General features: G+C 53.7%; 1 protein-coding gene across 1 annotated transcript in view; it reads right to left on the reverse strand.

The window, feature by feature from the left end:
- Positions 1–17,403, reverse strand: part of LOC134659428 (trichohyalin-like) — a 26,771-nt gene extending 9,368 nt beyond the window's left edge. Inside the window, exons 1-4 of the mRNA XM_063515070.1 lie at positions 17,174–17,403; positions 14,844–15,407; positions 14,015–14,206; positions 13,257–13,418 (exon numbers count right to left, since the gene is read on the reverse strand). Of these exons, the coding sequence (XP_063371140.1) occupies positions 13,257–13,418; positions 14,015–14,206; positions 14,844–15,407; positions 17,174–17,263 (1,008 nt within the window). The 5' untranslated portion in view covers positions 17,264–17,403. The remainder of the gene's footprint in view (positions 1–13,256; positions 13,419–14,014; positions 14,207–14,843; positions 15,408–17,173) is intronic.
- Between the last annotated feature and the right edge of the window lie 587 nt (positions 17,404–17,990).

Raw genomic sequence — 17,990 nt, forward strand, 5'->3', positions numbered from 1 at the left:
GACCTGGACACACTAACATTACCTGCAGATGGGACACTCCTTCTTATTGGCGGTCCACTTGCGGATGCAGTAGCGGCAGAAGCTGTGCGAGCAGCCGAGGGTGGTGGCGCGCACGAACAGCTCCGAGCATATGCTGCACTGCAGCTCGGCCTCCACGTCCAACTTGGACTCGGAACTGGTGCTCGGGGAGACCTGGACACACTAACATTACCTGCAGATGGGACACTCCTTCTTATTGGCGGTCCACTTGCGGATGCAGTAGCGGCAGAAGCTGTGCGAGCAGCCGAGGGTGGTGGCGCGCACGAACAGCTCCGAGCATATGCTGCACTGCAGCTCGGCCTCCACGTCCAACTTGGACTCGGAACTGGTGCTCGGGGAGACCTGGACACACTAACATTACCTGCAGATGGGACACTCCTTCTTATTGGCGGTCCACTTGCGGATGCAGTAGCGGCAGAAGCTGTGCGAGCAGCCGAGGGTGGTGGCGCGCACGAACAGCTCCGAGCATATGCTGCACTGCAGCTCGGCCTCCACGTCCAACTTGGACTCGGAACTGGTGCTCGGGGAGACCTGGACACACTAACATTACCTGCAGATGGGACACTCCTTCTTATTGGCGGTCCACTTGCGGATGCAGTAGCGGCAGAAGCTGTGCGAGCAGCCGAGGGTGGTGGCGCGCACGAACAGCTCCGAGCATATGCTGCACTGCAGCTCGGCCTCCACGTCCAACTTGGACTCGGAACTGGTGCTCGGGGAGACCTGGACACACTAACATTACCTGCAGATGGGACACTCCTTCTTATTGGCGGTCCACTTGCGGATGCAGTAGCGGCAGAAGCTGTGCGAGCAGCCGAGGGTGGTGGCGCGCACGAACAGCTCCGAGCATATGCTGCACTGCAGCTCGGCCTCCACGTCCAACTTGGACTCGGAACTGGTGCTCGGGGAGACCTGGACACACTAACATTACCTGCAGATGGGACACTCCTTCTTATTGGCGGTCCACTTGCGGATGCAGTAGCGGCAGAAGCTGTGCGAGCAGCCGAGGGTGGTGGCGCGCACGAACAGCTCCGAGCATATGCTGCACTGCAGCTCGGCCTCCACGTCCAACTTGGACTCGGAACTGGTGCTCGGGGAGACCTGGACACACTAACATTACCTGCAGATGGGACACTCCTTCTTATTGGCGGTCCACTTGCGGATGCAGTAGCGGCAGAAGCTGTGCGAGCAGCCGAGGGTGGTGGCGCGCACGAACAGCTCCGAGCATATGCTGCACTGCAGCTCGGCCTCCACGTCCAACTTGGACTCGGAACTGGTGCTCGGGGAGACCTGGACACACTAACATTACCTGCAGATGGGACACTCCTTCTTATTGGCGGTCCACTTGCGGATGCAGTAGCGGCAGAAGCTGTGCGAGCAGCCGAGGGTGGTGGCGCGCACGAACAGCTCCGAGCATATGCTGCACTGCAGCTCGGCCTCCACGTCCAACTTGGACTCGGAACTGGTGCTCGGGGAGACCTGGACACACTAACATTACCTGCAGATGGGACACTCCTTCTTATTGGCGGTCCACTTGCGGATGCAGTAGCGGCAGAAGCTGTGCGAGCAGCCGAGGGTGGTGGCGCGCACGAACAGCTCCGAGCATATGCTGCACTGCAGCTCGGCCTCCACGTCCAACTTGGACTCGGAACTGGTGCTCGGGGAGACCTGGACACACTAACATTACCTGCAGATGGGACACTCCTTCTTATTGGCGGTCCACTTGCGGATGCAGTAGCGGCAGAAGCTGTGCGAGCAGCCGAGGGTGGTGGCGCGCACGAACAGCTCCGAGCATATGCTGCACTGCAGCTCGGCCTCCACGTCCAACTTGGACTCGGAACTGGTGCTCGGGGAGACCTGGACACACTAACATTACCTGCAGATGGGACACTCCTTCTTATTGGCGGTCCACTTGCGGATGCAGTAGCGGCAGAAGCTGTGCGAGCAGCCGAGGGTGGTGGCGCGCACGAACAGCTCCGAGCATATGCTGCACTGCAGCTCGGCCTCCACGTCCAACTTGGACTCGGAACTGGTGCTCGGGGAGACCTGGACACACTAACATTACCTGCAGATGGGACACTCCTTCTTATTGGCGGTCCACTTGCGGATGCAGTAGCGGCAGAAGCTGTGCGAGCAGCCGAGGGTGGTGGCGCGCACGAACAGCTCCGAGCATATGCTGCACTGCAGCTCGGCCTCCACGTCCAACTTGGACTCGGAACTGGTGCTCGGGGAGACCTGGACACACTAACATTACCTGCAGATGGGACACTCCTTCTTATTGGCGGTCCACTTGCGGATGCAGTAGCGGCAGAAGCTGTGCGAGCAGCCGAGGGTGGTGGCGCGCACGAACAGCTCCGAGCATATGCTGCACTGCAGCTCGGCCTCCACGTCCAACTTGGACTCGGAACTGGTGCTCGGGGAGACCTGGACACACTAACATTACCTGCAGATGGGACACTCCTTCTTATTGGCGGTCCACTTGCGGATGCAGTAGCGGCAGAAGCTGTGCGAGCAGCCGAGGGTGGTGGCGCGCACGAACAGCTCCGAGCATATGCTGCACTGCAGCTCGGCCTCCACGTCCAACTTGGACTCGGAACTGGTGCTCGGGGAGACCTGGACACACTAACATTACCTGCAGATGGGACACTCCTTCTTATTGGCGGTCCACTTGCGGATGCAGTAGCGGCAGAAGCTGTGCGAGCAGCCGAGGGTGGTGGCGCGCACGAACAGCTCCGAGCATATGCTGCACTGCAGCTCGGCCTCCACGTCCAACTTGGACTCGGAACTGGTGCTCGGGGAGACCTGGACACACTAACATTACCTGCAGATGGGACACTCCTTCTTATTGGCGGTCCACTTGCGGATGCAGTAGCGGCAGAAGCTGTGCGAGCAGCCGAGGGTGGTGGCGCGCACGAACAGCTCCGAGCATATGCTGCACTGCAGCTCGGCCTCCACGTCCAACTTGGACTCGGAACTGGTGCTCGGGGAGACCTGGACACACTAACATTACCTGCAGATGGGACACTCCTTCTTATTGGCGGTCCACTTGCGGATGCAGTAGCGGCAGAAGCTGTGCGAGCAGCCGAGGGTGGTGGCGCGCACGAACAGCTCCGAGCATATGCTGCACTGCAGCTCGGCCTCCACGTCCAACTTGGACTCGGAACTGGTGCTCGGGGAGACCTGGACACACTAACATTACCTGCAGATGGGACACTCCTTCTTATTGGCGGTCCACTTGCGGATGCAGTAGCGGCAGAAGCTGTGCGAGCAGCCGAGGGTGGTGGCGCGCACGAACAGCTCCGAGCATATGCTGCACTGCAGCTCGGCCTCCACGTCCAACTTGGACTCGGAACTGGTGCTCGGGGAGACCTGGACACACTAACATTACCTGCAGATGGGACACTCCTTCTTATTGGCGGTCCACTTGCGGATGCAGTAGCGGCAGAAGCTGTGCGAGCAGCCGAGGGTGGTGGCGCGCACGAACAGCTCCGAGCATATGCTGCACTGCAGCTCGGCCTCCACGTCCAACTTGGACTCGGAACTGGTGCTCGGGGAGACCTGGACACACTAACATTACCTGCAGATGGGACACTCCTTCTTATTGGCGGTCCACTTGCGGATGCAGTAGCGGCAGAAGCTGTGCGAGCAGCCGAGGGTGGTGGCGCGCACGAACAGCTCCGAGCATATGCTGCACTGCAGCTCGGCCTCCACGTCCAACTTGGACTCGGAACTGGTGCTCGGGGAGACCTGGACACACTAACATTACCTGCAGATGGGACACTCCTTCTTATTGGCGGTCCACTTGCGGATGCAGTAGCGGCAGAAGCTGTGCGAGCAGCCGAGGGTGGTGGCGCGCACGAACAGCTCCGAGCATATGCTGCACTGCAGCTCGGCCTCCACGTCCAACTTGGACTCGGAACTGGTGCTCGGGGAGACCTGGACACACTAACATTACCTGCAGATGGGACACTCCTTCTTATTGGCGGTCCACTTGCGGATGCAGTAGCGGCAGAAGCTGTGCGAGCAGCCGAGGGTGGTGGCGCGCACGAACAGCTCCGAGCATATGCTGCACTGCAGCTCGGCCTCCACGTCCAACTTGGACTCGGAACTGGTGCTCGGGGAGACCTGGACACACTAACATTACCTGCAGATGGGACACTCCTTCTTATTGGCGGTCCACTTGCGGATGCAGTAGCGGCAGAAGCTGTGCGAGCAGCCGAGGGTGGTGGCGCGCACGAACAGCTCCGAGCATATGCTGCACTGCAGCTCGGCCTCCACGTCCAACTTGGACTCGGAACTGGTGCTCGGGGAGACCTGGACACACTAACATTACCTGCAGATGGGACACTCCTTCTTATTGGCGGTCCACTTGCGGATGCAGTAGCGGCAGAAGCTGTGCGAGCAGCCGAGGGTGGTGGCGCGCACGAACAGCTCCGAGCATATGCTGCACTGCAGCTCGGCCTCCACGTCCAACTTGGACTCGGAACTGGTGCTCGGGGAGACCTGGACACACTAACATTACCTGCAGATGGGACACTCCTTCTTATTGGCGGTCCACTTGCGGATGCAGTAGCGGCAGAAGCTGTGCGAGCAGCCGAGGGTGGTGGCGCGCACGAACAGCTCCGAGCATATGCTGCACTGCAGCTCGGCCTCCACGTCCAACTTGGACTCGGAACTGGTGCTCGGGGAGACCTGGACACACTAACATTACCTGCAGATGGGACACTCCTTCTTATTGGCGGTCCACTTGCGGATGCAGTAGCGGCAGAAGCTGTGCGAGCAGCCGAGGGTGGTGGCGCGCACGAACAGCTCCGAGCATATGCTGCACTGCAGCTCGGCCTCCACGTCCAACTTGGACTCGGAACTGGTGCTCGGGGAGACCTGGACACACTAACATTACCTGCAGATGGGACACTCCTTCTTATTGGCGGTCCACTTGCGGATGCAGTAGCGGCAGAAGCTGTGCGAGCAGCCGAGGGTGGTGGCGCGCACGAACAGCTCCGAGCATATGCTGCACTGCAGCTCGGCCTCCACGTCCAACTTGGACTCGGAACTGGTGCTCGGGGAGACCTGGACACACTAACATTACCTGCAGATGGGACACTCCTTCTTATTGGCGGTCCACTTGCGGATGCAGTAGCGGCAGAAGCTGTGCGAGCAGCCGAGGGTGGTGGCGCGCACGAACAGCTCCGAGCATATGCTGCACTGCAGCTCGGCCTCCACGTCCAACTTGGACTCGGAACTGGTGCTCGGGGAGACCTGGACACACTAACATTACCTGCAGATGGGACACTCCTTCTTATTGGCGGTCCACTTGCGGATGCAGTAGCGGCAGAAGCTGTGCGAGCAGCCGAGGGTGGTGGCGCGCACGAACAGCTCCGAGCATATGCTGCACTGCAGCTCGGCCTCCACGTCCAACTTGGACTCGGAACTGGTGCTCGGGGAGACCTGGACACACTAACATTACCTGCAGATGGGACACTCCTTCTTATTGGCGGTCCACTTGCGGATGCAGTAGCGGCAGAAGCTGTGCGAGCAGCCGAGGGTGGTGGCGCGCACGAACAGCTCCGAGCATATGCTGCACTGCAGCTCGGCCTCCACGTCCAACTTGGACTCGGAACTGGTGCTCGGGGAGACCTGGACACACTAACATTACCTGCAGATGGGACACTCCTTCTTATTGGCGGTCCACTTGCGGATGCAGTAGCGGCAGAAGCTGTGCGAGCAGCCGAGGGTGGTGGCGCGCACGAACAGCTCCGAGCATATGCTGCACTGCAGCTCGGCCTCCACGTCCAACTTGGACTCGGAACTGGTGCTCGGGGAGACCTGGACACACTAACATTACCTGCAGATGGGACACTCCTTCTTATTGGCGGTCCACTTGCGGATGCAGTAGCGGCAGAAGCTGTGCGAGCAGCCGAGGGTGGTGGCGCGCACGAACAGCTCCGAGCATATGCTGCACTGCAGCTCGGCCTCCACGTCCAACTTGGACTCGGAACTGGTGCTCGGGGAGACCTGGACACACTAACATTACCTGCAGATGGGACACTCCTTCTTATTGGCGGTCCACTTGCGGATGCAGTAGCGGCAGAAGCTGTGCGAGCAGCCGAGGGTGGTGGCGCGCACGAACAGCTCCGAGCATATGCTGCACTGCAGCTCGGCCTCCACGTCCAACTTGGACTCGGAACTGGTGCTCGGGGAGACCTGGACACACTAACATTACCTGCAGATGGGACACTCCTTCTTATTGGCGGTCCACTTGCGGATGCAGTAGCGGCAGAAGCTGTGCGAGCAGCCGAGGGTGGTGGCGCGCACGAACAGCTCCGAGCATATGCTGCACTGCAGCTCGGCCTCCACGTCCAACTTGGACTCGGAACTGGTGCTCGGGGAGACCTGGACACACTAACATTACCTGCAGATGGGACACTCCTTCTTATTGGCGGTCCACTTGCGGATGCAGTAGCGGCAGAAGCTGTGCGAGCAGCCGAGGGTGGTGGCGCGCACGAACAGCTCCGAGCATATGCTGCACTGCAGCTCGGCCTCCACGTCCAACTTGGACTCGGAACTGGTGCTCGGGGAGACCTGGACACACTAACATTACCTGCAGATGGGACACTCCTTCTTATTGGCGGTCCACTTGCGGATGCAGTAGCGGCAGAAGCTGTGCGAGCAGCCGAGGGTGGTGGCGCGCACGAACAGCTCCGAGCATATGCTGCACTGCAGCTCGGCCTCCACGTCCAACTTGGACTCGGAACTGGTGCTCGGGGAGACCTGGACACACTAACATTACCTGCAGATGGGACACTCCTTCTTATTGGCGGTCCACTTGCGGATGCAGTAGCGGCAGAAGCTGTGCGAGCAGCCGAGGGTGGTGGCGCGCACGAACAGCTCCGAGCATATGCTGCACTGCAGCTCGGCCTCCACGTCCAACTTGGACTCGGAACTGGTGCTCGGGGAGACCTGGACACACTAACATTACCTGCAGATGGGACACTCCTTCTTATTGGCGGTCCACTTGCGGATGCAGTAGCGGCAGAAGCTGTGCGAGCAGCCGAGGGTGGTGGCGCGCACGAACAGCTCCGAGCATATGCTGCACTGCAGCTCGGCCTCCACGTCCAACTTGGACTCGGAACTGGTGCTCGGGGAGACCTGGACACACTAACATTACCTGCAGATGGGACACTCCTTCTTATTGGCGGTCCACTTGCGGATGCAGTAGCGGCAGAAGCTGTGCGAGCAGCCGAGGGTGGTGGCGCGCACGAACAGCTCCGAGCATATGCTGCACTGCAGCTCGGCCTCCACGTCCAACTTGGACTCGGAACTGGTGCTCGGGGAGACCTGGACACACTAACATTACCTGCAGATGGGACACTCCTTCTTATTGGCGGTCCACTTGCGGATGCAGTAGCGGCAGAAGCTGTGCGAGCAGCCGAGGGTGGTGGCGCGCACGAACAGCTCCGAGCATATGCTGCACTGCAGCTCGGCCTCCACGTCCAACTTGGACTCGGAACTGGTGCTCGGGGAGACCTGGACACACTAACATTACCTGCAGATGGGACACTCCTTCTTATTGGCGGTCCACTTGCGGATGCAGTAGCGGCAGAAGCTGTGCGAGCAGCCGAGGGTGGTGGCGCGCACGAACAGCTCCGAGCATATGCTGCACTGCAGCTCGGCCTCCACGTCCAACTTGGACTCGGAACTGGTGCTCGGGGAGACCTGGACACACTAACATTACCTGCAGATGGGACACTCCTTCTTATTGGCGGTCCACTTGCGGATGCAGTAGCGGCAGAAGCTGTGCGAGCAGCCGAGGGTGGTGGCGCGCACGAACAGCTCCGAGCATATGCTGCACTGCAGCTCGGCCTCCACGTCCAACTTGGACTCGGAACTGGTGCTCGGGGAGACCTGGACACACTAACATTACCTGCAGATGGGACACTCCTTCTTATTGGCGGTCCACTTGCGGATGCAGTAGCGGCAGAAGCTGTGCGAGCAGCCGAGGGTGGTGGCGCGCACGAACAGCTCCGAGCATATGCTGCACTGCAGCTCGGCCTCCACGTCCAACTTGGACTCGGAACTGGTGCTCGGGGAGACCTGGACACACTAACATTACCTGCAGATGGGACACTCCTTCTTATTGGCGGTCCACTTGCGGATGCAGTAGCGGCAGAAGCTGTGCGAGCAGCCGAGGGTGGTGGCGCGCACGAACAGCTCCGAGCATATGCTGCACTGCAGCTCGGCCTCCACGTCCAACTTGGACTCGGAACTGGTGCTCGGGGAGACCTGGACACACTAACATTACCTGCAGATGGGACACTCCTTCTTATTGGCGGTCCACTTGCGGATGCAGTAGCGGCAGAAGCTGTGCGAGCAGCCGAGGGTGGTGGCGCGCACGAACAGCTCCGAGCATATGCTGCACTGCAGCTCGGCCTCCACGTCCAACTTGGACTCGGAACTGGTGCTCGGGGAGACCTGGACACACTAACATTACCTGCAGATGGGACACTCCTTCTTATTGGCGGTCCACTTGCGGATGCAGTAGCGGCAGAAGCTGTGCGAGCAGCCGAGGGTGGTGGCGCGCACGAACAGCTCCGAGCATATGCTGCACTGCAGCTCGGCCTCCACGTCCAACTTGGACTCGGAACTGGTGCTCGGGGAGACCTGGACACACTAACATTACCTGCAGATGGGACACTCCTTCTTATTGGCGGTCCACTTGCGGATGCAGTAGCGGCAGAAGCTGTGCGAGCAGCCGAGGGTGGTGGCGCGCACGAACAGCTCCGAGCATATGCTGCACTGCAGCTCGGCCTCCACGTCCAACTTGGACTCGGAACTGGTGCTCGGGGAGACCTGGACACACTAACATTACCTGCAGATGGGACACTCCTTCTTATTGGCGGTCCACTTGCGGATGCAGTAGCGGCAGAAGCTGTGCGAGCAGCCGAGGGTGGTGGCGCGCACGAACAGCTCCGAGCATATGCTGCACTGCAGCTCGGCCTCCACGTCCAACTTGGACTCGGAACTGGTGCTCGGGGAGACCTGGACACACTAACATTACCTGCAGATGGGACACTCCTTCTTATTGGCGGTCCACTTGCGGATGCAGTAGCGGCAGAAGCTGTGCGAGCAGCCGAGGGTGGTGGCGCGCACGAACAGCTCCGAGCATATGCTGCACTGCAGCTCGGCCTCCACGTCCAACTTGGACTCGGAACTGGTGCTCGGGGAGACCTGGACACACTAACATTACCTGCAGATGGGACACTCCTTCTTATTGGCGGTCCACTTGCGGATGCAGTAGCGGCAGAAGCTGTGCGAGCAGCCGAGGGTGGTGGCGCGCACGAACAGCTCCGAGCATATGCTGCACTGCAGCTCGGCCTCCACGTCCAACTTGGACTCGGAACTGGTGCTCGGGGAGACCTGGACACACTAACATTACCTGCAGATGGGACACTCCTTCTTATTGGCGGTCCACTTGCGGATGCAGTAGCGGCAGAAGCTGTGCGAGCAGCCGAGGGTGGTGGCGCGCACGAACAGCTCCGAGCATATGCTGCACTGCAGCTCGGCCTCCACGTCCAACTTGGACTCGGAACTGGTGCTCGGGGAGACCTGGACACACTAACATTACCTGCAGATGGGACACTCCTTCTTATTGGCGGTCCACTTGCGGATGCAGTAGCGGCAGAAGCTGTGCGAGCAGCCGAGGGTGGTGGCGCGCACGAACAGCTCCGAGCATATGCTGCACTGCAGCTCGGCCTCCACGTCCAACTTGGACTCGGAACTGGTGCTCGGGGAGACCTGGACACACTAACATTACCTGCAGATGGGACACTCCTTCTTATTGGCGGTCCACTTGCGGATGCAGTAGCGGCAGAAGCTGTGCGAGCAGCCGAGGGTGGTGGCGCGCACGAACAGCTCCGAGCATATGCTGCACTGCAGCTCGGCCTCCACGTCCAACTTGGACTCGGAACTGGTGCTCGGGGAGACCTGGACACACTAACATTACCTGCAGATGGGACACTCCTTCTTATTGGCGGTCCACTTGCGGATGCAGTAGCGGCAGAAGCTGTGCGAGCAGCCGAGGGTGGTGGCGCGCACGAACAGCTCCGAGCATATGCTGCACTGCAGCTCGGCCTCCACGTCCAACTTGGACTCGGAACTGGTGCTCGGGGAGACCTGGACACACTAACATTACCTGCAGATGGGACACTCCTTCTTATTGGCGGTCCACTTGCGGATGCAGTAGCGGCAGAAGCTGTGCGAGCAGCCGAGGGTGGTGGCGCGCACGAACAGCTCCGAGCATATGCTGCACTGCAGCTCGGCCTCCACGTCCAACTTGGACTCGGAACTGGTGCTCGGGGAGACCTGGACACACTAACATTACCTGCAGATGGGACACTCCTTCTTATTGGCGGTCCACTTGCGGATGCAGTAGCGGCAGAAGCTGTGCGAGCAGCCGAGGGTGGTGGCGCGCACGAACAGCTCCGAGCATATGCTGCACTGCAGCTCGGCCTCCACGTCCAACTTGGACTCGGAACTGGTGCTCGGGGAGACCTGGACACACTAACATTACCTGCAGATGGGACACTCCTTCTTATTGGCGGTCCACTTGCGGATGCAGTAGCGGCAGAAGCTGTGCGAGCAGCCGAGGGTGGTGGCGCGCACGAACAGCTCCGAGCATATGCTGCACTGCAGCTCGGCCTCCACGTCCAACTTGGACTCGGAACTGGTGCTCGGGGAGACCTGGACACACTAACATTACCTGCAGATGGGACACTCCTTCTTATTGGCGGTCCACTTGCGGATGCAGTAGCGGCAGAAGCTGTGCGAGCAGCCGAGGGTGGTGGCGCGCACGAACAGCTCCGAGCATATGCTGCACTGCAGCTCGGCCTCCACGTCCAACTTGGACTCGGAACTGGTGCTCGGGGAGACCTGGACACACTAACATTACCTGCAGATGGGACACTCCTTCTTATTGGCGGTCCACTTGCGGATGCAGTAGCGGCAGAAGCTGTGCGAGCAGCCGAGGGTGGTGGCGCGCACGAACAGCTCCGAGCATATGCTGCACTGCAGCTCGGCCTCCACGTCCAACTTGGACTCGGAACTGGTGCTCGGGGAGACCTGGACACACTAACATTACCTGCAGATGGGACACTCCTTCTTATTGGCGGTCCACTTGCGGATGCAGTAGCGGCAGAAGCTGTGCGAGCAGCCGAGGGTGGTGGCGCGCACGAACAGCTCCGAGCATATGCTGCACTGCAGCTCGGCCTCCACGTCCAACTTGGACTCGGAACTGGTGCTCGGGGAGACCTGGACACACTAACATTACCTGCAGATGGGACACTCCTTCTTATTGGCGGTCCACTTGCGGATGCAGTAGCGGCAGAAGCTGTGCGAGCAGCCGAGGGTGGTGGCGCGCACGAACAGCTCCGAGCATATGCTGCACTGCAGCTCGGCCTCCACGTCCAACTTGGACTCGGAACTGGTGCTCGGGGAGACCTGGACACACTAACATTACCTGCAGATGGGACACTCCTTCTTATTGGCGGTCCACTTGCGGATGCAGTAGCGGCAGAAGCTGTGCGAGCAGCCGAGGGTGGTGGCGCGCACGAACAGCTCCGAGCATATGCTGCACTGCAGCTCGGCCTCCACGTCCAACTTGGACTCGGAACTGGTGCTCGGGGAGACCTGGACACACTAACATTACCTGCAGATGGGACACTCCTTCTTATTGGCGGTCCACTTGCGGATGCAGTAGCGGCAGAAGCTGTGCGAGCAGCCGAGGGTGGTGGCGCGCACGAACAGCTCCGAGCATATGCTGCACTGCAGCTCGGCCTCCACGTCCAACTTGGACTCGGAACTGGTGCTCGGGGAGACCTGGACACACTAACATTACCTGCAGATGGGACACTCCTTCTTATTGGCGGTCCACTTGCGGATGCAGTAGCGGCAGAAGCTGTGCGAGCAGCCGAGGGTGGTGGCGCGCACGAACAGCTCCGAGCATATGCTGCACTGCAGCTCGGCCTCCACGTCCAACTTGGACTCGGAACTGGTGCTCGGGGAGACCTGGACACACTAACATTACCTGCAGATGGGACACTCCTTCTTATTGGCGGTCCACTTGCGGATGCAGTAGCGGCAGAAGCTGTGCGAGCAGCCGAGGGTGGTGGCGCGCACGAACAGCTCCGAGCATATGCTGCACTGCAGCTCGGCCTCCACGTCCAACTTGGACTCGGAACTGGTGCTCGGGGAGACCTGGACACACTAACATTACCTGCAGATGGGACACTCCTTCTTATTGGCGGTCCACTTGCGGATGCAGTAGCGGCAGAAGCTGTGCGAGCAGCCGAGGGTGGTGGCGCGCACGAACAGCTCCGAGCATATGCTGCACTGCAGCTCGGCCTCCACGTCCAACTTGGACTCGGAACTGGTGCTCGGGGAGACCTTCACACACTAACATTAATTTACAGTTATACAGTTAGTTTGTTGTACAGTTCAGGGATGTTGCGGATGCCGATTTTATGACATATGCGGATGATTTTGAAAGGCTCACAGATGTCAAGGTTAGGTACATAAAAAATGTCAAAGATTACTTTTTAATAATTTTTATTTTAAAAACCGGCTAAATGCGGGAAAGTTGCTGATCAAATGTTGGTCAGGCTGAGGAGTACAGCCTACAGTTAAATTTTTTGGCCTATCCTATTACAGGCCACACCCGATATATATTTCGGGAATCTCGGAAACGGCTCTAACGATTTCGATGAAATTTGCTATATGGGTGTTTTGGGGGGCCAAAAATCGATCTAACTAGGTTTTACCTCTGGGAAAACGCGCGTTTTTGAGTTTTTATATGTCGCTCAGATATTATACATTTATATTATGTATTGTCTCGTTTGTGTGCTTACAAATAAAAAGTTATTGTATTCTTTTTTTTTTTTCAAAAATATGTCTCATAGCTGTTATGTCTGCGCATTAAAAACTGATGGGACATAATTTTATAATAATTGCTCGGAGCAATGCTGAGCCGAACGGACCCGAGAATACCCGAGAGGAGGAGTGTCGCCGCCCTGGCATGGATCCCTAAGGCCCACTTACACCATTCCACTAATCCGGGGTTAACCGGTTAAACCTGGAGTTACCATGGTTACCAGTACAATTTGACACTGGTTTAACCGCTTAACCCCGGGTCAGTGGGATGGTCCATGTGGTGACAAAAATAGTACCTTTTTAAGCTCCTCCTTTTTCTGATTGAGTAGCTGCTCGGCTCGTCTCCTCTCTTTCTCGTGCAGCTCCCTCTCTTTCGCCAGCTTTTTGTTAGCCTTGTCCAACTCGTCCTGCAATTGCTTCTCTCTGCGTAGTTTCTGCTTTTCTAATTCTTTTAGCTTCTGCAAGGTACATTAAGTTCAGGAGCAGTCTTAGGAAACGTATCCATACTACGTGACCAGTTTAAGGGGGGGGGGGTCTTAGGTTTTGGTCTCGTAGTCAGTATCGCCTAGGAAAATCTCGCTTTTTCACTCGTTTCAGAGCTTTAAGTAGAGTCCAGACGAGATGGGCAAATCGACCACAATTTAATCACCAATTTGAACTCCATAGATACTAACTTCGAAATTTGGCATTTTTGTGTCCGCACCTGCTGATTTGATCGGGGAATCAAATTGCCGTTTGCGTCCGCAATCCGCATGGCTTGATTCGATCGGACAATTTCATCAGATTGGCGAAAAACTGTCTCGTCTGGACTCCACTGCTATTCAAATATAGAGAGGGGCTGGGGGTACAAAATTGTGCAAAAATGGGTCACATAGTATTGACATGTTCATATGACAGTTTTCAACACACCACATTGTATAGAAGCGCCACGGATCGAAATACTCGAAATTTGCCAGCCTATAAACGACCTTGAAGTTTTAAGTTTAGAATTGAATTTTGAATGTCCCCAAGGGGTTTATTTATTTCCTTTTATTTAATATATGTTAAAACTTACTTTCTCTTTGTCAAGCTTGAGCCGCCTAGTTTCCCTGCGCAGTTTCTTCAGCTCTCTCTTCTCTTTCATCCGCGCCCTGTCCTGCTCTCGCCTGGCTTCTGATTGGTCGTTGGTTCCCTGGTCCCCTTGCCCATTCTGTTTGTGAGGTTTGTCTTTGGAATGCTTGTTTTTATTTGATTCTATTTCTTGTGTCTGAAATAGAAAGTAGAATCCTATAGAAGTGGTATACGCGTGCGTCCGTGAGGGACAAAACATAGGCAATGCGACACTATGATTGGTCGAATTTATTTGTTGCCCACCATAATACATACTAAATTTATGGTGGGGAATAAAAATAATGTGAGACTGTGACAAGGACAAACAATAATAGCGCTTTCGCTGCTACTCCTACTGAAAGATACATAAGACTATCCCGTTTGGTCATTTCCCCCACCCCTCATGCCGGGTCCAGTTAAAATACTAGATTCATGGAAATAGGGTTAACGTATGTTTAGCTAGATAGATAAGATCGATTCGTCGCGACGTCTATTGTCGAGTAGCAGTACTGATAATTCCGCTACTTGACGCTAGATGTCGACTACGAAAATAGTCGTTTTGGTAACAAAACTGATGTATGGAGTGAGCACTCTATGTCTACTTAAATCTCTTTGATATGTACACTAGCGACCCGCCCCGGCTTCGCACGGGTTAACAAATTATACATAAACCTTGCTCTTGAATCACTCTATCTATTAAAAAAACCGCATCAAAATCTGTTGCGCAGTTTTAAAGATCTAAGCATACATACAGACAGACAGTGTTTTATACTATATAGTGATATGAAACTTACCATCATAGAAGTTATCCGTTCCTCCATTTTCACTTTATTCAGTTCCAGCTGAACATTCCTCCGCATTTTAAGCAAAGCCCTCTGGTTCTTCACATGCTTTTTAGACCCCTTCAGTTTCTCAATACGGACCGCATAGTCATCATATATCTCTTTCTCCCTCTTACTCTGCTCCAATAATATCTGCTCTTTCAATTTCATCTGTGTATCATTTATATTCTTGTTTATATCGCTTCGCAAACTTCTTGTCGACACAGTTTTGTTTACATTATTATCATTTTGTACATTTTCATCGAGCTTGCGTCTCTTACGCTTCGGGCTTTTGGTATTTGTATTCGACATGAATTTGTAAACCAATTCGTTCGACGATTCCAATTTGATGATGTCTTGATCACGAAGTTTGTGAGTTTCGCCTTTACGAAGCTTATTGTCGTTAACTTTTATACTGGTATAGCTACAGTTTTCCAACAGCCAGTCGCCTTCCACTTTCTTGAATAGGCAATGGTCTTTTGAGAGGCATGTGTAGGGTATAACAACTGTGTTGTGCTGTCCGCGGCCGAGCTTGAACTGAAAATTATAGAGATCACATTAATGATTATTATTTTACATCAGCGGTCGGCAACCCGCGGTCCGCGGGCCGCATGCGGCCCGTGAACCTGTCACTTGCGGCCCGCGAGCCTCACTGGCTATTTTGTATGTAATATTGACAAACGACAGACGAAATTAAAACTCAGCTCTCTGCCTCTTTATTGCTCGAATATGCAAGAGAGAGGTTAGATAACAACATTTCGACTTTCTCTCGTTTAGGGTCATAGATGGTAGTATTTTTTACGGTAGACCCTTAGATTGTGACTTATTGTGGGAGTGGCGCCCCCTACGCAGAATTTCGCGTAATATTCCCTATTCATGAAAAAACTGGGAAAAGTTTGCCTAAAGTGCCCAACTTCGCCATAGTAAAATATTAAAATAATACTCTTACCAAATAAACGATAATTTAACAATAAAAACACCTATGTTTAAATAGTTTTAAAGTAAGGTAATAAAAATTCTTTACCTCCCGTCCCCAAGCACCTTAATAGTTAATCTAATGAGAATTATACTAAATCTTATTCCAAATCCCAAAAGTTGAATACACCCATGAATAACATGATACCATTTATTGTGCAATTATGATTGAATGCTAGTTAAGATACATTGGGTGGATCAACTATTTCTTGTTGTTATTCTGTCCCACAGACAATCCAACCTAGACATAGCATAGTCGCGCTACCCCCTCTGCCACACATACGGTAGCGTTACTCCATCTTTGAGTCATGCCCGTGCCGTCCGTTCAAAGACACGGACCAATCACGGCACGGGATTCGCTCACCTCGTCCCCCCGCACCCCCGTATTTTTGGCAGCACCGGTTTCATGAAAGAATTTGCCTAAGCTCAGTCTAGAGGTTGGATTGTCAGTGTTCTGTCCGGTCAGCCAAGAGACAATAGTAGCAGAGTTTGTTAGAAGACATTGTCCACCACCTTCTTCTGACACGCTTGGTAGACGACCCTCAATGGAAAGGGTTTATAAGTATCACAAAAAAGCGTGTATGATGAATTTAAATGCCTAAAAATCAGGTTATACAAAGTGACCCAGGAGAACTTCAACTTTTCTTGTCACTTGTTGCCATGGTTACGTGGCAACAAGTGACAAGAAAAGTTGATTCACCCACATGTTTTTGCCATCCTTTATCTTATACCTTTAAACAAGCAAGTCTTGTATTATGTATATATATTTCGGTGACCTTAGAAACGGCTCTAACCATTTGGATGAAATTTGTTATACGGGGGTTTTCGGGGGCGAAAAAAATCTATCTAGCTTTTGTTATCTTGGTTCTGCAGTTACAACTAATTGTGCAATACAACATTACATATTAATGTTTACAGCATGTTTACAATACAATTGAATTTATTTATTTTGCTTGAACATATTATTAATATACTGTTTGTTTGTTTTAATCATTGATGATTAAAAAGAACGTTTTATTATTGAGACAAAATACTCGTAACGGGATAAGTCTGTGCTATTTTATTGTTACAATTCAAGCTTCAAACTTCAACATTTATTCAGCAAATAGGCTACAAGGGCACTTTTACACGTCAACATTAAATTTACATACAAGCAAAAAAAAAATACATCAACAATTATAAAATACAACTAACTGCAACTACCAAATTAAACTAACAATAAACTGCATGTGTTATTTAGAAAATAAATACCCTACTTCAAGATTTGGAGCTATAATTGATCTCTTAAGCTAAATACTGCTTACTGATTACTTTCTAGAAATACTTACAACGTTGTTTGTAATAGGGATTCTTTGGAATTTTTCGGAACCAGGTTTCAAAGGCGTAAAAGCACACAGTACCGGGAATTGAGCTTCCATTCTGAAAACCCATAAATACAGTACGTGAACACGGTTTAAATAGATATAAACATCTATCGTTTTATTTTATTTACTATAGAAATAACAATGGGAAGACTCCAAAAATGCTAGCAGGGCAATGGAAATTCCAAATCCAAACAGTGTCATGGATTGTCTCATTTCCGTCAGTCAACTTGTCAGTGTCAAACTTTTGTTTTTCATAAATTTAATGCACATCCATGTCATGTACAGCCGGACTACTGCCGCCATCTCGGCGGGAGTACACCATTTATTCGAAAACGTAGTGATTATTATAGTTGGTCAAACCAATAGCTCAGTAAATAGGAACGAGAAAACTATACTCATCCTTTTCTTTTGGGTGCTAGTACTAGTGTAAGACAAAGATAAACTATAGTTGCTCAAACGAATTTGTCAGTAAATAAGAACCAAAAAACTCTACTCGTCCTTTTCTTTTGGGTGCAAGACAAGGATAGTATGGTTCTCTCGGTTCTCTCTGTCTATGTTTGAAATGAGACAGTCATTTGACAAACTATATATTCTCTTTGGTTTATTCTTGCTGGATATTATATCTATGAGTTTAATTTAATGTATAGAACAAAAAGAGCCCTCTCATGGAACCTTTTTTGTATAAATTTTGAAGCGCCATCTGTAAATCTTTACGAAACATTAACGTCAATATTCATAATTTCATACCTATAGGGGCTGTTTTCATTGATTAATGTTTTGT

This window comes from Cydia amplana, chromosome 25 (genome assembly GCF_948474715.1).
Source record: "Cydia amplana chromosome 25, ilCydAmpl1.1, whole genome shotgun sequence".
NCBI lineage: Eukaryota > Metazoa > Arthropoda > Insecta > Lepidoptera > Tortricidae > Cydia > Cydia amplana.